Source organism: Xenopus laevis, chromosome 9_10L (genome assembly GCF_017654675.1).
Source record: "Xenopus laevis strain J_2021 chromosome 9_10L, Xenopus_laevis_v10.1, whole genome shotgun sequence".
Taxonomy (NCBI): domain Eukaryota; kingdom Metazoa; phylum Chordata; class Amphibia; order Anura; family Pipidae; genus Xenopus; species Xenopus laevis.
Genome location: NC_054387.1, coordinates 127,648,057 through 127,671,778, shown reverse-complemented (window position 1 = coordinate 127,671,778; position 23,722 = coordinate 127,648,057). Strand labels below are relative to the sequence as shown.

The following is a 23,722-nucleotide window of genomic DNA, read 5'->3' as shown; positions in this document are numbered from 1 at the left end:
ATTGCATTTGTTTGGGTACATTTTATGGATGGTGGGAAATCAGCATATGGAATGTGTGTCCATGGGAAGGGCACATGGACCTACATTTCAATGAAAATTGCCACAGATGCTGTAATTGACTAGTGTCTACCATACAGATCTGTGTATGGATCAAATAAACTGAATCAGAGCAGTATGGGAAGTTATCATACAGATATTTTTTCTTCTAATAAAAAAAATCTTAGTTATCATTTTATATAGAGTCTTACCACTGCCCTGGTGACCAGCAGAAAATATTTCTTGTCATACTTGCCCTTCGGTTTATTCCAACTATTTATAGAGTTCAGAAACGTGTTGTGTGTCTAAATACCCAACCTTTTTGGTTACTAGAAAGGGACTTGGTTTATCTACTATTGATCATGAGATCTAAAGATACCTGGAAAACTCATTGTTACACAGTGTTATGGGGACGGAAAGTCCCGGATTTAAAATTAATGTTATGTCATTAAACACACAATACACTATTCAATCGACAACAAAGAAAACACTTAAATATGCCATGATAGATCATATAAAAATTCTAAGATAAGCATCTCGTTTTCTTCATTGTGCTTTCTGTACCTGAAGACAATATCTAGATTGAAAGGCATTGTCTCGTATATATTTTGGCTGAGTAACAGGCTTTGATGATCTTCACAATTGTTCCAGATATAATGAGTATTTGAAATGGAGATCAGAATTTGTGATACTAATCCCTCAGATGGTGTTACGTCAATGAAGAGTGCTCAGTGGGAGCATGTAACTTTCAGGGTAATGGCAATGGGGAGACTGGAGGAGTTTTCCAGTTCGAACGATGGTACATACTGGAAATCACCCCTCTATTGATTTTATTGGTATTCACCTGGATACTGATGGAGCACTTATGGATCAGATGAATGATTGATACTCACCTAACCTGCAGATTATGAAATGAAATTATATGTCTTTGTAAGCTTTCTTCCAAAGAATATTCTTTCCCTGCTCTCACCCACAAATTATTTGAAGGAACCTGTATTTATCACAGGCTCAATAAAAATGATATGCAGTTCATGAAAGTGCACACAGTATCACATGAACACAGCAAAAATAGATAAAGCAAATATGGATAAAGGAACAGGGGAAAGTGTCCAACATAGTAGAATCAATGAAGATACTTTCTTAATTGGTCTCGCAATGTAAGGTACCAGCGACTCAAAGCCCACAAGATGGAAAAATTTGTGCCAAAATAAATAAAATAGTCATGTAAACCAACTACTTTATACAATATAGTGCATGCCATATTTGCTTTAGCTGTAACACATCCTAATTTCCAAGTTAATAAAGTGCAGTTGGGCATATTTGAGCCCTTGTTTCTAAAAAGAGTGTTGTGCACTGGCATATATATATATATATATATAATATATATATATATATATATAAGCAGATATAAAAAATGGGGCCAGAGATTCTTCATAGAACAAAATAGTTTTCCTTTATTCAGACATACAGCAAAAGAGGAATTGAAGAAATGATAACAACCAGCAACATCCCATGGACAAGATTTGAGTAATTGAAAACAAGTTATTTCTACTTGTAGGCCAGTTGCACTCTCTGAAGTGGTGCAACTACCATAAAGGTTCATAAAGTTATAGATGCATTAAATGTTATTGCTGCACCTGGTGCACATAATGCTTTTGTTATTGCTAGTACGGCTATGTCTGTTCATATCATCATTCCTACATCACGCACACAGTTAAACACTATTTATTTAAATATTTAAAGCATATTGTACAAACAAAGGTGTAGGTAAAACTTCAATATAGTTTTGTAAAACATCTTTAAAAAACAAAGCTGGCCTAAACTCAGACAGAAGAGGCAAAATATTCTTTGAGAGGGGCAAAAAGGTGACGGATTACAGGAACACTCCAGGATCTTCCCAGAAGCCTTTGTCTGTCAACTCGACTCATGTTCCCAACATCTGTGTAATGGACTGGAAATCCAAAGACTCTGTAGATAAGGATTGGAAAAAAATGTGGGTGCTTTGTAGGGCAGCGCTATGAGTTTAATTAAGTTAAATCAATTATTGAAAATGCTGATATGAATAATCCAAAAAAACATACTTTAACCATTAGAAACATCAGTGCCCTCAACTTTTTCAACTTTGAAAACATTTAACCTGGTATAATTAATACATTACATTTAAGTTTCTCGTTTTACTAAGTTTCGGTACAGCTGAAGCAAACTTTGTTGGGTACAAGGCAATCTAAGGTCAGTTTGGTTAATATTATTTATATAGCACCATCATTTCATGCAGAGTAAATGGATAAAAATAAAAAAACAAACAGTAAACATATACAGAAAAACATTTTCCAAAAATGATTTACAATTGAATATTGTCAGGAGAGCTTACATTTTAAGAGTCAGAAGAAGTGAGACATACTGTTAGAAGGAAAAAAAACCCACACTCTCCAGCAATATCTGTTCTATACAATCTCTGATTCCCCAAATGTTGTATACCGATAATTACACTGTACAATAAAACACTAAACTATTTGGTCTTTTAATACTGTATTTCAACAATTATTTACTAAAACGAGGCAATAAATTGCCAGTGCATTAGTAGGCCATAGTTAGATTCTACTATGTAAAACAATTTAAATTAATTAGGTACCATAAGGAGATCAATCAGTTAATCAATAAGGTTTGAATTAATAATGATTGAAATTATTAGTTCAAGACTAAGGGGGCGATTCATCAAGGGTCGAATATCGAGGGTTAATTAACCCTCGATATTCGACTAGGAATTGAAATCCTTCGACTTCGAATATCGAAGTCGAAGGATTTAGCGCAAATTCTGCGAACGATTTGAAGGATTTAAATCCAACGATCGAAGGAATATCCTTCGATCAAAAAAACTTAGGCAAGCCTATGGGGACCTTCCCCATAGGCTAACATTGACTTCGGTAGCTTTAACTGCCGAACTAGGGGGTCGAAGTTTTTTTTAAAGAGACAGTACTTCGATTATCGAATGGTCGAATAGTCGAACGATTTTTACTTCGAAACGTTCGATTCGAAGTCGAAGGTCGTAGTCGAAGGTCGAAGTAGCCCATTCGATGGTCGAAGTAGCCAAAAAAACCTTCGAAATTCGAAGTTTTTTTACTTCGAATCCTTCACTCGAATTTAGTGAATCGGCCCCCTAATGTAGTCTCAGACTGCCTAAAATTCCCAAAGTTATTTCAATTAGAAAAAGAATGCTAAAAGAGTTATCAAATCTTCATAAATGTTTGTGAATACAGTTAATTATAAAGTGCTAGTGCTAAAGCAGATGCAGCCTCAGACTGCCTATAATTAGTATAATATAACAGTGCAGTTACTAGTGCTAAGCCAGTTGCATTCTCAGACTGCCTAACGGTGCTGAACTAACTGCAGTCTCAGACTGCCTATAAATTAGATAAATATTTATTAAAGTGCTGGTGCTAAATAATTATTTATCAAAAAAGTGAATTAATTAATAAAACGAATTTTAAATCTCCAAAACCGTCATTTAGAAAATCAGAAAAGGAAAGAAAAGTCAGAAAAGGAAAATAGTGAAGAGGTGAAGTCCCAAAAACTGCTAAATGATTTTTTTCTATGCCCTGGGACCCCACACTGGGAGAAAGTAGTACACTGGAGACTGTGGTCACAAGGTTACCTTCCTATCTGTAGTTTGAGAACTAAGCTTCCCTATAAGACCACAAATCCTTCAGTGCCAAAGAGTTCAAAGAGAATAAAGAGTTTAAGTGCGGTTTTGGAAGGCTCACATAGATCGATTGTAGTATGGTTCAAAAAGGTTGTTTAAAATCAAGATTAATTTTAAAATCAATTATCAAAGGAAGGATCTACCGACGTGTTTTGCTTAAAAAGCTTTCTCATTTGCCCTGAGAAAGCTTTTTAAGCGAAATGCGTTGGCAGAGCCTTCCTTTGATAATGGTAGAAAGTCAATGACACAAGCTAAAAGAGAGGGCAGGTCTGGAAGAAAGATATATTTCAGTATCAGCTGCATAGATCATACTATATGCTGGTTACAGCTGAAGCAAACTTGGTTGGTCACAGCTTAGATGGTGGGTCAGAGCAAACCATTATCCAACAAGTTACAGATACATTGAAATTAGAAAAAAATGTCATAATGCTTTGGGAAGACATAAGGGGACATGGAGAACAATTTGAGCTAAGTGTTTAGATAAGTTTTTCTCAAGTTAGTACACCTGAATAAAGATCCTGTATGTCTGAAAAGTTTTTTAAAAAAAATGTCCATGATAAAGCAAAATCTGAAGAAATTCTTATGTGTGCTACCATCCATCTCCTATATCTCCCTCATTTCGAAAATCTAGCACACTCTTCATGTGTACCTAGAACATAAATGTGTTGGCATTGGATACAACCACTTCAAATACTGTACATAATTCAACCAGCAAAGGAAACCCCAATAAAACAAAAAATAAGCACAACATATTGTTCTACAATTATAAGTTGATGGTGTTGCTTTGGTCATTGTGCTCTATATATAAGAAATATGGTGTTTACATGCTTGACAAATGCTGATAAGAAACTCCGGATTACACTGAAAACCTCAAGAAGGGCAAAACTGGTCTCTTGACCGGCACCTATTTTTGATTGAAATCAGCATTATCTTACGGGGATTTCATCACAAAGTTCCCACTATCTGTCTCACCTTTCCATTTCTGTACACCACAGAATGTCCTCAGTCCCATCCATTGTCACTGGGTACTGGTGCTGTTTCCCCTGTTTCATGGAGTAGGGGTTGGTGGTGATGGTGTAGACCTTTCTGAACTGCAATAGTTGAGAGATTTCCACATTGCAAATAGACAATTTCACATCAAAAAGGCATCCAATACAATTGTCATCCCTTCGTTCTTTCACTCACAATGTAATGATTTAAAATTATATCACATAACATAAACATATTGTATATTTTCATATTTTGATAGTACTTATGAAAGTTATGCCTAGACACATGCTCTACATGTCAATTCTAGAAAAAAAACAGTTTGTGTACTGTAGGAGGTTAGCATTTTGGTTTACTAGGGGGTTACTAGTCAGTCTGTGTGGTGCTCACCTTGGCTACACGGCCAGGTTCCAGACACTCCTGAAGTTCCACTTTATCATTTTCTGTAGCAACCAGATGCCTGAATAAATTAGGAAGAAAATAAATGATGTATACTATTTTGTAAATTTTTTATCCATCAAACTAGGCTTTAAACTTTGCTCGCCAACCTGTTCATGCCAGGAAGGTTTCCCCAAAAGTTACGGGATCTGTGTGCAGCCGACATTTCTTTTGCATCAATCGTGACTGGATTGGACTGTAATATTAAAAATATAAATTAGCATGAGAATCAAAAGCATTGATATTCATATTCTATATACAGATCTATATAGTAGTAATCCGTTAATAATAGTAAAGCCTATACTAACCAATGAACATTGTTCTATGGATTTGCTCATTGGGAGACAATTCTTTTATATCAACAATGGTCTGGAGCCTTGTGGAGAGATTCTGTTCAGAATCAAATATTTGGGCCTTCAGCAAATATAATTTAACCATCAGATGACCACATCAAACTGATTCTGCCACTGGTCTAAATGCTGCCTCCATAAATCTTGGTTTTGAACAACCTTTGTATGCCTTTCAAGTGAACACGTTTAGGTTATTTAGTTATTCATTAAAATTTGAATGTTAAACTCTTGAAAAAGTTGAGGTCTTTTTTACTAGAAAACTCCCCTGTGAGCAATTCGGGTTTTCACTAATTGAGTTTTCCGTGATCCTATTAAATACAGATGTTTTTATTAATAAATAAGATAAAATCGGGCATGGGAGTTTGGTCGTGGTTTTTTAAATAAAGTATGAGATACATTCAGATTTTAGTCTGGGGACCCATTTATCAAAGGTCAGATTTTGGTGGTTTTAGAGGTTTTTAAAACCACAACTAAACTCAAAATCTGTACTTTTAAAGTAAAATCATGTTCCCTCGCAAGTGTCTTTTTTTCTAGAGAAAACAACCCCAAGGTTGAACTTGATGGACCCAAATTAACAGTTTAAGAATCAGCTATTGTTTGTCATTCTCATATGTGATTCCTTTTCTTTTTCTACTAAACCCTCACCTCCAGAAAGTTGCATATATATTTCTTGATTCCTTTATCCATGGCTACAACATTCTCAAATAACCAAAAGAATGGTCTCTCATTTGCATTAGGCTCAGCTTCATGGAGAAGACGAGGGAAGTCAAAAAAGAGGCGCCCAGTCCCATCTGTGGAAAAAAGTAGACTTATTACCCTTCTTGAACTCTTTGTCGTACTTTTTCATATATTTACTGGTGCAGATATTCCATAATGTACATGAAAATTGTACCAGAAAGAAAGGCACTAGAGAGGGTGCAGAGAAGGGCAACTAAGCTGGTAAAAGGTATGGAAAATCTTAGCTATGAGGAAAGACTGGCCAAATTGGGGATGTTCACGCTGGAGAAGAGGCGCTTAAGGGGTGATATAATAACTATGTATAAATATATAAGGGGATTGTATAATAATCTCTCTAATGCTTTATTTACCAGTAGATTTTTCCAGCTGACGCGAGGTCACCCATTACGATTAGAAGAAAAGAGGTTCCAACTAAATATTGGGAAGGGGTTTGTTACAGTGAGAGCTGTGAAGATGTGGAATTGTCTCCCTGAATCAGTGGTACAGGCTGATACATTAGATAGGTATAAGAAGGGGTTTGTTACAGTGAGAGCTGTGAAGATGTGGAATTCTCTCCCTGAATCAGTGGTACAGGCTGATATATTAGATAGGTATAAGAAGGGGTTGGATGGTGTTTAGCAAGTGAGGGAATACAGGGTTATGGAAGATAACTCATAGTACAAGTTGATCCAGGGAATAGTCTTATTGCCATCTTGGAGTCAGGAAGGAATTTTTTCCCCTCTGAGGCTAATTCGAGAGGCTTCAAAAAAATTTTTTGCCATTCTCTGGACCTTCTAGCAGTTAAGCAGGTTATATCTTTTTTCAACCTAACACTATATTATTATGTTACTATGTTATCCTGAGGACATCTGAGTTCTAAGAATTCCATGAAATATGTAACTCTGTGATTGGTTGTCACATGACAGGTTAATGTAATGGAACAAATTCGCCTAAATTTGTTTTCTTCCCACTCTAAACAGAAACATGGGGTGGTTGTACAATGTTCTTCCTACACGACACATACCACAAACAGGAATATTTAAAAGTACTTACCAAACAGACCTTTCCTTACTGGGTTGACAACAGCAAGGTCATTACAAGGACTTCCCCCAATAACAAGATCAAAAGGCCCCCATTCTGAAATCTGTAAGTGAAGAATAGAGAACTGAAGCAGTGAATTCTGATGAACATCATGTTTAAGGTGGTGTGTTTTAAATGTAAGCACAAATGAAAGGTGCAAACTATTCTAAAATTGGTTCACAAATGTAAAATACCTACTTGATAGCCTAAAGCCCAGTGACCAGCAGTCTATTTACATTACTTGTCTGCAGACGGACATGTCTTGCACTTTGTCTATATGTTCGCATGAGGTACAGTGACGAGCAGTCTATCTACATATTTGCTCAAGGGACATTGACCAACACAGTACCTACCTGTTTGCGTGTGATATTGCGAACATCTCCAACATAGATGATCTCACCAGGATGACGCATTTTGCCTACATTTATGGCGTCTTTGCATACCTCAGAAGCAACATACTTTTCTACCTGGATCTTGAGAATTTTCAGTGACACAAGTCCTGGGCAGAGGAAGAGGTAGTGCTTTAAGTTACAAACCTAGTTCAGAGGTCATTAGTCATACAGATTAATGTTATGCAATTCAAACTATGAAGATGATACTCTCTGTTTTGTATATATGTTAAATTGCAACTTGCAATTGATGGAAGCAACCTGACTGGCCTTAGTTAGGAACACCCTGGGAACTTTCTAGAATGGGGTTGGTTCTGGGCCTTGTAAACTAAATAAGGTTTTAGAAAGATGATTTTGGTTTGAGTTGCTTCACTTTCCCAAATCCAAGAATGAAAGGAGGTACTAAGTGGTTCAGGAGATGAACTATGTAGTGTAGTGCAGGGCACAACAGAGAATAGGAGACAATGTTGGGAGATGATCACTTAATTATTTGTATTACAGCCTCTAAGAGGCAATGAGAGTTGTGTATAAGTGTTTGTAACAGACTGTACCAGCTATGTCTGACCTGCTTACACTACATGAACATACTTTGCAGTAATTTGCATATTTTGCACATGTATATATGTATGTTCCATCATTGGTTAATTCTAGCAAATGATTCTTAAAGGACATGTAACCCCCCCACACACACACACAAATGTAATCAGTGAACAGCTTTTTTGAAATCTTTTGATAACTGACAGTCTGGTTGTTAAAAGGTCAACAGTAAGGCTGCAGCATCCCCTTAATCATTTAGAAATCCTTCTCCTCCTCTAACCCACTCTGCCCCATCCCTCGGGAATTTACTTTGGCATGCTTAGTTCGTCTCAGCTCAGATTACTAGATGCGCCCTCCAGTCGAACAGCCAATGAAGAGATAGAATTGCTAGTTCACATTAAAATTCTGCTTTAGCTGTCTGATCCTATTTGTTCTCCTAACCACCTCTCTTGAGCTCAGCTTAACCATTACAGTGCTCAACCCCATTAGAAATTTTTATCAAAGTATGTTGTGTCTGTTTAACCTGCATTCTGCATTGTATAAGCTTTACAGCATGTACTGTATGTCCTGTTTGCAGATGGCAATGTTACTGATGATGTGTCAGAGGAAAAATGGCCACCGGGTGAAAGCTGCAATTTGTTTTAGGAAAATGTGATGGTGCTGGCAAATGGAGGGGGATATGCAGTACAAATGATGTGGCTTAGGTGGGAAAGATCTGCCCAACTTATATACATGGTAGGAAAATGTAGGCTTTACATGCCCTTTAAGATGTCTGAGCTCACCTGTTGCAATGCCATCAAAGAGAGATAAGACTCGTATGGGCTTCCTCTGTACAGCTGGGAGAGGTGGGTAAAGCTTTGGTGGGTCCTGAGGGAACAAGTTAGTTGATGAAAAGACCATCTTGACATCTTCACAAAAAAACAAATACTAGGATATGGAAATTTATATCCCACAAAATACAGAGCATTACCTCATGGAAATATTACACTGTGTTGATTTAGGTAAATAGTTGATAAAGGCCTGAGCTAATACTAAAGCTAAGGGTGAAGACAATTTCATACATCTTTGCCTCCTGTCATAGACTACAGTTATTAGAGGCTTCTCCCCATGATTCCATATTGCATTGCATAATTATTGCCATTGCCATGTGCTCTAGCTAATTTATGTAGCATTTGTCAGTGCCACTTGTTTCAGGTCAAGCTGCAGTGACAAAGTCACGGACCTTCTAAGGGGCAAATTCACTAAGCCGCGAAGCGCCGAACGCTAACGTTAATTCGCTAGCGTTTGGCATTTTCGCTACTGCGCAAATTCACTAACGAATGCTGGCGTAGTTTCGCTAGTGTTACTTCGCAACCTTACGCCAGGCGAAGTTTCGCTAGCGACGAAACTACGCAAATTCACTAACTTGCGCAGTGTACTGAACGCTACCTTTTACGCTAGACTTCCTTCGCCACCTCAGACCTGGCGAAGCGCAATAGAGTAGATAGGGATTGTTTAAAAAAAAGTCAATTTTTTTTCTAAGTCCCAAAAAAACGCTGGCGTGTTTTCTACATGATGGCTGATAGGCTGAAAAAGATCGAAAATTTTTTGGGGCTCCCCTTCCTCCCCCCTACATTTCCTGACTCATGGCAACTTACCTAGACAGTGGGCACATGTGTAGGGCAAAATAAAATTTTTATTTGCTGATTTGAAGGTTTTCTAGGCATTTGTAGTGCAGATACGTGTTCCTCCATTGAAATTTGAATTTCGCGCCGTATGCAAATTAGCCTTCGCTAGCGTAACTTCGCTTTAAATAGCGAATCAACGCTAGCGCAACTTCGCAACCTTACGCCACCCCTGTGCGCAACTTCGGATTTTAGTGAATTTGCGGAGCCCTGGCGAAACTACGCCTGGCGAAGTGCGGCGAAGTGCTGCGAAGTTGCGCCTGGCGTGAATTAGTGAATTTGCCCCTTACTGTCTACGTACAAACTGTTTGTCGTGGTTATTGGAGAGTAGTCTTTGCACATGGCTCTGCCAGCTTTCTCTCCGTCTCAGCAGCCCATAGATTCCAATCTCATCACACATGAAACAAGTCCACGGATCATTGCGTATAGCTCTGTCTGCTGAGCCTGGGCCCTCAAACAAGTCAACACAGTCAACACAGAAGCACCTGCAGTAGGAAAAAGACATCCATTAGTGAAGCCAACCCCAGCGTCCATTAATGACATTAGTTAATAACTTAATGCATAGCATCTTCGAAATTAATGGTATGTTTGATTAGTGTGAGTACAGGTATGGGATTGGTGATCCGGAAACCTGTTAGCCAGAAAGCTCCGAATTATGGAAAGCTCATCATCCTAACATCTTTTATCCAAATAATCCAATTTTTTTTAAATTGTTTTCCTTTCTCTGTAATAATAATAAAACAGTAGCTGGTTCTTGATCCCAACTAAGATATAATTAATCCTTATTGGAAGCCAAACCAGCCTTTTGGGTTTATTTACAAGATTTTCTCGTAGACTTAAGTTATTAAGATCCAAATTACAGAAAGATCTGTTATCCGGAAAACCGCAGGTCCTGATTATTCTGAATAACATGTCCCATACCTGTATTAATAAAACAATACAGTGTTTGTTAACCCATCAAATATAATATTAATTCATCTTGAAGGCAACCCAGCCTGTTGGCTTTAATTGATGTTTAAATTATTTTTGAGTAGACCAGGTATTAAGATCCAAATTACAGAAATATCCATTATCCGGTAAACCATAGGTTCTGAGCATTCTTGATAATAGGTTCCATACCTGGACTATAATAACTGTTGTGCCTTTATTCCAGTGCTGACTGTGGGCTTGAGGACATTCCCTAGAAGACCCCTTAGCTTGCATGTTATTTAACTGCCCAGGCTTGGGAACACAGGCATCCGATGATTACTCCAAAAATCCAGATTGGTGACCATAAACCTCATTTGTGATAACAAATTGCTAATCTGTCAGTAATGATAAGTCTGTCTACTATTTCATATTGTCCTAGGTAGAACTGCAGCTATTGAGGGTAGGGATGTAGCGAACGTCGGAAAAAAAGTTCGCGAACATATTCGCGAACTTGCGCAAAAACGCGAGCGGTTCGCGAACGGTTCGCGAACCCCATAGACTTCAATGGGAAGGCGAACTTTAACATCTAAAAAAAAATTTCTGGCCAGAAAAATGATTTTAAAGTTGTTTAAAGGGTGCAACGACCTGGACAGTGGCATGCCAGAGGGGGATCAAGGGCAAAAATGTATCTGAAAAATCTGCCTGTGTGTGCTTGGAAGAGATAGTGTAGGGGGAGAGCTGTTAGTGATTTCAGGGACAGATGATAGTAAGTTTGCTGGCTAGTAATCTGCTTGATACTGCTCTGTATTGGAGGGACAGAAGTCTGCAGGGATTTGAGGGACATTTTAGCTTAGGTAGCTTTGCTGGCTAGTAATCTACTGTTCTCTTTAAACAACTGCCATACGTTGACCTTGTAGGCATTGTTTGCCCAGTTTTTTTGGACGCAGCCACTGAAGCACAGTTGCCAGAAAAAATATGCCATATAAATGCTGAAAATAGTCATTTTTCGCCATACGTTGACCTTGTAGACATTGTTTGCCCAGTTTTTTTGGTTGCAGCCACTGAAGCACAGTTGCCAGAAAAAATATGCCATATAAATGCTGAAAATAGTCATTTTTTGCCATACGTTGACCTTGTAGGCATTGTTTGCCCAGTTTTTTTGGTCGCAGCCACTGAAGCACAGTTGCCAGAAAAAATATGCCATATAAATGCTGAAAATAGTCATTTTTTGCCATATACGTTGAGTCAACGTATGGCAAAAAATGACTATTTTCAGCATTTATATGGCATATTTTTTCTGGCCTCTGTGCTTCAGTGGCTGCGGCCAAAAAAACTGGGCAAACAATGCCTACAAGGTCAACGTCGTTGACCTTGTAGGCATTGTTTGCCCAGTTTTTTTGGCCGCAGCCACTGAAGCACAGAGGCCAGAAAAAATATGCCATATAAATGCTGAAAATAGTCATTTTTTTGGTCGCAGCCACTGAAGCACAGTTGCCAGAAAAATTATGCCATATAAATGCTGAAAATATGCATTTTTTTGGTTGCAGCCACTGAAGCACAGAGGCCAGAAAAATTATGCCATATAAATGCTGAAAATATAAATTTTTTTGGTTGCAGCCACTGAAGCACAGAGGCCAGAAAAATTATGCCATATAAATGCTGAAAATATGCATTTTTTTGGTTGCAGCCACTGAAGCACAGAGGCCAGAAAAATTATGCCATATAAATGCAGAAAATATGCATTTTTTTGGACGCAGCCACTGAAGCACAGTTGCCAGAAAAAATATGCCATATAAATGCTGAAAATAGTCATTTTTTGCCATACGTTGACCTTGTAGACATTGTTTGCCCAGTTTTTTTGGTTGCAGCCACTGAAGCACAGAGGCCAGAAAAAATTAAACCAGTAGGGTTTGCACCCTAGTTTGTAACGGTGGCGGAGGGAGGAGGAGGACGCTAAAGGACAGCTGTGTGTGGAGTCATGAGGCTTGAAGAGAAGGACAGCTGCATAGAAGTCAGAACAAGTCTTCCGGCGTGCAGTAACCCTCCGAGATCCACCCCTCATTCATTTTAATAAAGGTCAGGTAATCGACACTTTTGTGACCTAGGCGAGTTCTCTTCTCAGTTACAATCCCTCCTGCTGCACTGAAGGTCCTTTCTGAGAGCACACTTGAGGCTGGGCAAGACAAGAGGTTCATGGCAAATTGTGACAGCTCTGGCCACAGATCAAGCCTGCGCACCCAGTAGTCCAGGGGTTCATCGCTCCTCAGAGTGTCGATATCTGCAGTTAATGCCAGGTAGTCCGCTACCTGCCGGTCGAGGCGTTCTTTGAGGGTGGATCCAGAAGGGTTGTGGCGCTGCCTTGGACAGAAAAACATTTGCATGTCTGACGTTACAGACTGGCCAAAGGGCTTTGTCCTTGCAGGTGTGCTCGTGGCAGGATTACTGGCACCTCTGCCCCTGGAATGTTGATGAGTTCCTGAAGTGACATCACCCTTAAAAGCATTGTACAACATGTTTTGCAGGCTGGTTTGTAAATGCCGCATCTTTTCGGACTTGTGGTATGTTGGTAACATTTCTGACACTTTATGCTTGTACCGAGGGTCTAGTAGCGTTGCGACCCAGTACAGGTCCTTCTCCTTAAGCCTCTTGATACGGGGGTCCTTCAACAGGCATGACAGCATGAAAGACCCCATTCTCACAAGGTTGGATGCAGAGCTATCCATCTCCGCTTCCTCATTATCAAGGACTGCATCATCCACGGTCTCCTCCCCCCAGCCACGTACAAGACCAGGGGTCCCCAAAAGGTCACCACTAGCCCCCTGGGAAGCCTGCTCCTGTTGGTCCTCCTCCTCCTCCTCCACAAAGCCACCTTCCTCCTCTGACTCCACTTCTGGCACCTCTCCCTGCGTTGCAGCAGGTGCCTGGGTTCGTTCTGGTGATTCCGACCAGAAATCGTGCGCTTCCAGCTCCTCGTCACGCTGGTCTACAGCCTCATCTGTCACTCGTCGCACGGCACGCTCCAGGAATAAAGCGAAGGGTATTAGGTCGCTGATGGTGCCTTCGGTGCGACTGACCATATTTGTCACCTCTTCAAAAGGTCGCATGAGCCTGCAGGCATCGCGCATAAGCACCCAGTAACGGGGGAAAAAAATCCCCAGCTGTGCAGATCCAGTCCTACCACCCAGTTCAAAAAGGTACTCGTTGACGGCCCTTTGTTGTTGCAGCAGACGTTCCAACATAAGGAGCGTTGAATTCCAGCGAGTCTGGCTGTCAGAAATCAAACGCCTGACTGGCATGTTGTAGCGCTGCTGAATGTCAGCAAGGCGTGCCATGGCTGTGTAGGAACGTCTGAAATGGGCCGACACCTTTCTGGACTGGGTGAGAACGTCCTGGAATCCTGGGTACTTGGAGACAAAACGTTGGACTATTAAATTTAACACATGTGCCATGCAGGGCACATGTGTTAAATTGCCTAGTCTCAACGCTGCCAACAGATTGCTTCCATTGTCACACACCACTTTTCCGATCTGCAGTTGGTGTGGGGTCAGCCACCGATCGGCCTGTGACTGCAGAGATGACAGGAGTACAGATCCGGTATGGTTTTTGCTTTCCAGGCACGTCATCCCCAAGACAGCGTGACAACGGCGTACCTGGCACGTCGAATAGCCTAGGGGGAGCTGGGGGTGCACAGGTGTGGAGGAGGAGAAGGAGGACCCAGCAGCAGAGTAAGAAGAAGAAGAAGACGAGGTAGAGAGCGATGGAGGAGTAGAGGTGGTGGCAGAACCGCGTGCAATCCGTGGCGGTGACACCAACTCCACTGTTGTTGTTGAGCTACCCATTCCCTGCTTCCCAGCCATTACCAAGTTCACCCAGTGGGCAGTGTAGGTGACATACCTGCCCTGACCATGCTTGGAGGACCATGCGTCAGTAGTCATATGGACCTTTGGCCCAACACTAAGTGACAGAGATGCGGTAACTTGGCTCTGCACATGTTGGTACAGGTGTGGTATTCCCTTTTTAGAAAAAAAATTGCGGCTGGGTACCTTCCACTGCGGTGTCCCAATTGCTACAAATTTGCGGAAGGCCTCAGAGTCCACCAGCTGGTATGGTAAAAGCTGGCGGGCTAAGAGTGCAGACAAGCCAGCTGTCAGACGCCGGGCAAGGGGGTGACAGTCAGACATTGGCTTCTTACGCTCAAACATGGCCTTCACAGAAACTTGGCTGGTGGCAGATGACTGGGAATGGGAACAGGTGGTCAAGGTGGAAGGCGGAGTGGAGGGTGGTTCAGACGGGTCAAGGAGAGCAGAGGTAGAGCAGTAAGATGCTGGACCAGAAGGAGTGTGGCTTTTAGTTTGCCTGTTGCCTTTGAGGTGTTGCTCCCAAAGTGCTTTGTGCTTGCCGCTCATGTGCCTTCGCATAGAAGTTGTACCTATGTGGCTGTTGGGCTTACCAAGGCTCAGTTTCTGACTGCACTCATTGCAAATTACAATGCTTTTGTCAGAGGCACACACATTAAAAAAATCCCACACTGCTGACTTTTTGGAAGTGTGCGATCTGGCGGTAACAGTAGAAGTTGGCGGCATTGGCGGCAATGGCGGGTGCGTTGGCCGGCTGAACACAGGTGCCGATACATGTTGTTGCCCTACTGATCCCTGCGGGCTGTCCTCCCTGCTTCTTCTAAGTCTTATTCTCCTACTGCCTCTCTGACTCTCCGTCTCTCCATCTGAACTACCCTCCTCTTGCTCTCTTCTACTAGGCACCCACAAAACATCAATCTCCTCATCATCATTCTCCTCAGATGCATCAATTTCTTCTGACACATCACAGAAGGAAGCAGCAGCGGGGACCTCCTCCTCATCACTCATTATGTCCATCTCTGTCGTGTTCTCTGCCAGAATTAAATCTGGTGTAAGGTCCTCATCTCCTTCATCTTCTTCTGGCAATAATGGTTGCGCATTACTCAGTTCAAGAAACTCATGGGAAAATAACTCCTCTGACCCCAGTGAAGAAGGGGCACCGGTGGTGGAGGAAGTGTTACGTGGGGTGGCCATAGCAGTGGAGGATGAGGAGGATGTTGTGGTAAAGTTAGAAACGGTAGAGGATGGGGTGTGCTGTGTAAGCCAGTCAACTACCTCTTCAGCATTTTGGGAGTTCAGGGTCATTGGCTTTTTAAAACTGGGCAATTTGCTAGGGCCACAGGATTGCATAGCAGCACGGCCCCTAGCACGGCCTCTGCGTGGCGGCCTGCCTTTGCCTGGCATTATTTTTTAAAAAACAACAACAACAACAAAAACTCAGTTGGTTTTTCTGGAAACGATAATACACACAGCTAGATGGCGGGTTGAAGAAAACAGTGTGCAAATAATGCCTACAAGGTCAACGTATACACTACTACAGCGGTGGATACGGATTACGAAAAATATATTATGGCTGCTTGAAAAAAGTCACTCCGGTGTTTTTTCTGGAGACGGTAATATTATGGATATTTAGACAGAATGTGAACAAGGTCACACAGCTAGATGGCGGGTTGAAGAAAACAGTGTGCAAATAATGCCTACAAGGTCAACGTATACACTACTACAGCGGTGGATACGGATTACGTAAAATATATTATGGCTGCTTGAAAAAAGTCACTCCGGTGTTTTTTCTGGAGACGGTAATATTATGGATATTTAGACAGAATGTGAACAAGGTCACACAGCTAGATGGCGGGTTGAAGAAAACACTGTGCAAATAATGCCTACAGGGCAAATAATGCCTAAAAGGTCAACTTATACACTACTACAGCGGTAGTAAAATAAAAAAAAGTAAAATAAAAAAAAATGAATATTAAAAAAAAAAAATTAAAGTTGGTGCTGCTGAACTACTAGGAGCAGCAGATTAGCACACCAGTCCCACTCCCCAACACTGCTAGACTAATAGCACTGGGCTCTTATAGTAGTAGTAGTAGTAGTAGTAAAACAACAAAAAAATAAATAAAAGCAGTCCTTACAAGGACTACTGTTATTGCAGCAGTCAGCAGATGAGATCAGAAGCAGGACAGCTGCCCACTGCAGCTACATACAGAGCACTGCAGTAGAAGGTAGATTACTAGCCAGCAAAGCTACCTAAGCTAAAATGTCCCTCAAACCCCTGCAGACTTCTGTCCCTCCAATAACAGAGCAGTATCAAAACGATTACTAGCCAGCAAACTTTCAACTGTCCCTGAAATCACTAACAGGCAGCAGCTCTCTCCCTACACTATCTCTTCAGCACACACAGGCAGAGTGAAAAAACGCTGCAGGGCTTCGGTTTTTATAGGGAAGGGGAGTGGTCCAGGGGAGAGCTTCCTGATTGGCTGCCATGTACCTGCTGGTCTGGGGTGAGAGGGCAAAAAAAAGCGCCAACAATGGCGAACCCAAAATGGCGAACGTCGCGCGACGTTCGCGAACTTCCGGCGAGCGCGAACACCCGATGTTCGCGCGAACAAGTTCGCCGGCGAACAGTTCGCGACATCTCTAATTGAGGGAACAGTTGTACCTGCTAATACCTCTGAGGGTTCATAGTGCAATTTTTCTCTCTTCATTTATCTCTTAAAATGAAAATGTTATTATTATTGTTTCTAATAATACACAAATATATGCATGGTTGCACTCACCTCCAACAGTTCCTACTGCCACACAGTAGCACTTCTCTCCCTGAGCAACAAATGCTGCAGTAGGACTGATATCCATCCTCATCAAACTGATATCCCCAGTCAAGGAACCAGCCCTACAGAACCATTAAAACACCAGATAAGCAGAAGGATTAGTGATGGGCGAATAAATTTGCCAGACACAAATTCGCAGCAAATTTACGCATTTCGTCGCAAGCAAATTCATTTGCAAAACTGCGGTGACAATTCGCCGGCATTAAATTAGACATGTCAAATTTTTTTTTATGTTCATCCAAATTGGTGTGCGCATAAAAATTGTTGCACGTCAAATAATTCGGATGCCCATTGACTTTAATGAATTTGGACCAAATAGCCGCATATACTGTATAAAAATTATTTTAACGCCCATTGACTTCAATGTGTTTCACAAATTTTTCAACACAGATTCGCCCATCACTGAGAAGGATTATTACAAGATAATCAGTCTAAACCCCTGAAGTCATATTTAATATTGCTCTAAAAAGCTGTTACCTTGCAGTTCTGACACATGCCCCCTATAAACAGAGGGTGCTCAAAGGTAACATTCAAGCTGCCACAAGCAATGCAGAAGTCTAGGGCAAGAGAGACAAGATTAGATCCATACTGAAAAACTGCTATTGAAGTGATAAGAAAAAACGTTATCAAGCAGAAAAGGATAGGTCACCAAATGAGCTGATCTTGCCCCAATATGCCCACCTTAAGTGGATGATTTCAGACTGGGCCCAAAAATTGGATCACAACACAGGGCATGCAGGTGGTCGGAGAAAGGTCTGCATCAATGAGCCGATGTGGTGCATGATCCGACTGGATTTTTGACCAGAAATCAGTCTGGGAAGCCTCATTCACTGGCCAATATCCAACCACTGTGAGGCTATCTATAAAATTAGACCACCCTTTCTGCTATTTCTTCCTATCATTGATGAGTACAGAATACTGCATACATTGTAGTCAGATATAGGCAGTGAATGTTGCATGTGTCACTTCACTTTATTGTGTCCCAACATTGTGATGCATTGAAGACTTTGGGATGTAAAGTATAACATTAAGAGGTCTCCATTCCATAAGGCCCCACAAATCCATCAGTTTTGTGCCATAATTAGGGATGTCGCGGACTGTTCGCCGGCGAACTTGTTCGCGCGAACATCGGCTGTTCGCGTCCGCCGCAAGTTCGCGAACGTCGCGCGACGTTCGCCAATAGGCGTTCGCGTCAAAATCGTTCGACCATTCGACCATTCGATCGCTAAAATCGAACGATTTTCGTTCGATTCGAACGAAAATCGTTCGCTCGAACGATTAAAATCCTTCGATCGTTCGAATCGAACGATTTTCGGATGTTCGAAGTTCGCGAACTGTTCGCAATTTTTGCCGGTGTTCGCGAACGGCGTTCGCGAACACATTATCGGCGGTTCGCTACATCCCTAGCCATAATTAGGTGTGAGATGACCACCATAGGGATAGAGTGTGGACATCTAGGGGGTTATTTACTTAAATTCCAAATGTATCTCATAATATTAATAAAGAAAAGCTCACCCAAACTCCCATGCCTGATTTTAGCTTACTTATTAATGAAAAAACTCGATTTAATTGGATCATGAAAAAACCCTATAAAATTGAGAGAAAACTCAAATTGTACAAATTGTTCATGCTTCTTCCTGAAAACCCAGAAAAAAAATGTGCATTTCTGGCTAAATCCAGCACAGACCACAATAATTTCAAATTGGGATGGGGGCCTCTCCCATTGACTTATACAGAACCTTGACAGGTCTGAGATGGCGGATTTTCAGATTCAGGCTTTATGCAGCATGGGAGACTAATAAATCTCAAAATAATCGAGTTTTTTTTCCCTGTAAAATTTTGAGTTTTCTAGTGAAAAAAAGTAATTTTTCAAAGTTTTTCAAAAATTTCGACCTATAATAAAGAACCCCATTAATGTCTTGACCCAGAAATTTTGCCTAGGCCAATAAACCCATAACCCATGGTATTGAAGATGACTTTTTAAAATGGGAGCAGATCTCGAGATTTCGATTGAAGGGTGAACTGTGCAAATTATAATGGATTATTTGTTTTGGCACTATTCCTTGGCAAAATCTTTATTATGTTGATACTGACAATAGCTTGTGGGAAACTCACAACTTCTATTCACACAAAACTCCAATCGGTTACCTTCAATATCTCTAAGATTGTTCTTCACTTCTTCTAGCAGCCTCTCTGCCAAAGAAAATGTAAAGCACTGAGTAAGTACCACCTGGTTATGAGATCTTTTACAAAATGACTGTGACATACTGATAAAGAGACACGACTGATAAAGGGACACATATCATTATATCAAGTTACACAATTACATTATTGATTTGACTAAAAGCTGGTCCGGGTTCTACAGTTACCATCTGTAAAACTGTACAGAAAAGAATTCAGCATTACATTATTAGACAAATTGTCTTCTCAATCTTCTCAAGCAGCCAAGGATGTCTACAAAAAATACAAGGGTATGAAACCTCGTGTGAGAGCTATATTCCTTTTCTTCATCTTCCTTTTCCCAGTACTCTTCTGTGGGAACGATTCGGCTTCAATCACCACACACACCTCTGCGCATTCTCCTGAAAAGAAGCGAATGGTCTGAGCCACCATCCATAGGTGATACACTGTTGACTAATAAATGAAAAGCTCTTCATGGAATTATTTGGGGTCATTTACAAAGGCCCAGGTTAGAAGTGCAAGAGCACCAGTGGGTGTAAATTACCCCTATTATACTCATATTGATTAACCATGATACAGGTGTGGGATCCGTTGTCCAGAAAACCATTATCCAGAAACCCTAAATTATGGTTAAGGCCATCACATAGACTTTTTTTTTGTGAGATGACCTTCCCATAATTCAGAGCTTTCTGGATAATGGGTTTCCCATTATTCAGAAACCACATTCTCCCCCATTATCTGAAACCCACGGTCCTGAGGTTTGGATAACAGGTTCTCATCTGCTTGAGGTATGCCCAGTTAAAATCTTTAATTTTCCTCAGATTATGCCATAAGGGCAAAACCTACACCCTGTCTATCCAATTATTCATTGTATGGCTGGGGCTATGATATTTGGAAGAAACACCTATAGTAATAACAGTTTCCCAATATAATAAGCCTTGTCCACTTGTATCAACAACATAAAAGCTCCTTCTGAAGTCAGGGATCCTGGCTGTAGACCCTTTTCTCCTCTGCTCTACATTATATTTTCTTACCATCTGAGGCATCAGATATTGTTATTGGAGAATTCACAGAAGTCTCCACAAACACTTCCTTTATTTCAGGAAATGTGGACACATCTACTTTTTCCTTCTCGGCCCATGGTACTAGAAGACCCTTGGCTTCAGGTCCAGAAGCTTTGTCCTCCCAGATCTGTTTAAAAGAAATGAAATTGTCATGGAAAAGTCAAACAATTCGATTTATGAGCCATTCTGGTTACAAAGGTAAAGGAAAAATAAATTAATAAACGTGATGCATCTGGAGAAAATGTGGGTGTGACGGTTACACTTGAACTTTAGATTTGGACAACATTGATTACATGTAGCTTGCTACACTGAAAGCTCAAAGCTTGATCTCCATAGACTTGATGGTGGAGAAGTGGTAATATTATTCCAGTTTGACCACTGTTATTCTAAGTAGATGGTGCAATATGGTATGTTTTTAAATAAGCTTTGTGGTGTCATCTATTTCCAAATTGTTGGGCTGGCTCCCTGAGGAGACCTGGAGCAGTAACTGGGGAGGGTCAGCCTGATGGCCAGTAACTACTCCTGGAAGCTTAGCATCAAGGACAAATAGACTGGGATTTTGGGGCATATATAGTTGGAACTATGGCTGAAAGTAAACCTGTTATGAAGGGGTTAGGGGTGGTCCTGACCAATAGCCAAGGGAGGCTGAGCCCCACAACCACTGATCTATGGCATATTGTTTTAGACATGGGTAGCATATGTTGATGCTTTAGGGCATACTAATGTTGTGTATACTAATGTCACAGGGGAACCACGGAGCTACCTCCATCTTGAAGGGGGAGAGTTTTATTCCAGGGTTGCCAGTGACCTAGCAGTGATACTAGCATAGAATAAAGTACTATATATACTTTTTCTCAAACAAAACCTTTCCCAGTCTGTAGTTTATGGTGCTGCTAGTTATATTCTTACAGGCTTTTTACAGGTTTATATATCGATTTTGTTTTAAATGTCAACAATATCAAGTACAATAGTACAAAGTCTGTACAATACACAGTGTGCTATTAGTGATGGGTGAATTTGGTGTGTTTTTCGATTCGCCGACAAATTTGCAAATTTCCCGCGAAATTCGCGAAACGGAGAAAAATTTGCGAAACAACGCTGGCGTCTCGTTTTTGACGCCGGTGTCTGTCCGTTTTTTTTTTTTTATGACGGCGTCCGTTTTTAGCGTTTTTAGCGAAATTGCGTCGGAGAATAAATTCGCCCATCACTATGTGCTATCTCTTTTCATTTAAATTCAGTGCTCCACCTTACCTTCAGCTGTTGAGACATCTTCTTGCACTCAGCTTATGGACAGACAGGGTGATATTATTTGAAATGGGAATAACGATTCACTGGAAACTGGCAGAAATAGTAAATAATAGTTATGGCTACACATTAAACAATAAGGGGGTTATTTATTACAGTCTGAATGCCAAAAACTCAAAAAAATTGAGTTTTTTTTAACTATAAAATCTGATTTTTTAGTGGAAAAAAACACTGTAATTTTTCTAGATTTATTATACCTCCAGGATGGAAAAAGTCTGAATCTGATGGCCATGGCAAAAATTATGGGCCAAAGCATGAAAAAAATGAAAAAAAGAGCAAAATTACACAATTGTATTCATTTGTTTGTAGTTTGCCTTTAAATGCTTCTGAACAGAAGGGTTAAAATGACTTTCCTTAGTGTGACACATAAATAGTGATGGTGAATGTTTGATGGCCATGGCAAAAATGATGGGCCAAAGCATGAAAACAAGAAATAAAAAAAGGTTGGGTTTTTTTGTGGGTGGGATTTGTGGATAAGGGGAGGGGTCTTGTGTTCCTGTTTTTTTTTTTTTAATTGAGGCCCATTCTACTTTCTGGCAGGGAACTTTGCCCATGGGACCAGGTGTCAAAAGGGTTAATAATTGGAGCCCCTCTATTAATTTAGCAGTCTGGGGCCCCAGTGATTACTGATGGTGGCCCTATAAGAACAATTGGATCAAAAGTCCAATATAAGCATTAGAAAAACTAACAACATATAAAAAAAAATGTAAAAAAAAAAATTAAGTAAATTGCAAAATCACACAATTGTATCCATTTGTTTGTAGTTTGCCTTTAAATGCTTAAAAAGACTTTCCTTAGCGTGACACATAAATAGTGATGGTCGAATAAAGTCACCAGGCGAGAATTTGCTGCAAATTTCCGTGTTTAGCCATCTGCAAATTAATTTGCAAAACTCCCGCAAAAATTCAACAGCGTCAAAAAAATTTGGACGCACGTCGGAAAAGTCGCTCACATCAGATCCGTCTCAAGTCAACAATTTTGGGACGCCCTGTGGCTTTAACAACGGCGTCAATTTTGATGCGGGCGGCAAAATTTGAGTTCCAATTTGAGTTCGCCAATTTCACGGGAAATTCGCGAAATTTTCGGCTGAGAAATTGGCCCATCACTACACATAAATCAATAAAAATAATATACACTGCTGCTGTTTATATTAGTGTATTACTATGAGTGTTATTAGTAGAACAGATCCAGTGTGTAATGTAGATAAGACAGTACAGTGTGTGGATCAGACAAATACTTAATAACAGAATAAAATAACTGAATAGTAACAGATGGGAGGGCCTCACATTAACACAGTAAGAAATACTGACATGGTCTCTAAGGCTGAACATCGGGTTCCCTACCTGTTGCCGGTATACGGATCCTGACCTGAGACAATGGAAGTTCTATTTCCCGGGATCGGATGGCGCGCAACGTTAACCTCACCAAGTAATATCCCGCTATTCCGCCGGCAGCCGACAGATGGCGCTGTGAGCCCCGCGCAACAAGCAGAGAGTTCGCGGAGGAGAGAGATATTGTCGCTGCAATGATCATCGTATTGTCGCGCTGTTATAAACTCGCCACATTGGGTTAAGATTTAATCTCCGGTGATTACACTATTCCAGTGGGTTATTAAGTGAAATGTTAGTTTATTATGAATGATAATATTCACTCCAGGGCAAGTCCGACAATACTGTC

General features: G+C 40.7%; 1 protein-coding gene across 1 annotated transcript; it reads right to left on the bottom strand.

The window, feature by feature from the left end:
- Positions 1–1,517: 1,517 nt before the first annotated feature.
- LOC108701970 (DNA (cytosine-5)-methyltransferase 3A) lies at positions 1,518–22,075 on the bottom strand. Its single transcript, XM_041576498.1, has 15 exons — positions 21,992–22,075; positions 20,711–20,867; positions 19,976–20,077; positions 19,644–19,688; positions 17,973–18,052; positions 17,445–17,557; positions 10,200–10,383; positions 9,017–9,101; positions 7,662–7,807; positions 7,282–7,372; positions 6,157–6,302; positions 5,272–5,357; positions 5,114–5,183; positions 4,709–4,827; positions 1,518–2,004 (listed from the first exon to the last, which is right to left on the bottom strand). Exons 1-15 carry the CDS (start codon positions 22,007–22,009, stop codon positions 1,860–1,862), a joined length of 1,587 nt encoding a protein of 528 aa, XP_041432432.1. The 5' UTR covers positions 22,010–22,075; the 3' UTR covers positions 1,518–1,859.
- Positions 22,076–23,722: the final 1,647 nt, after the last annotated feature.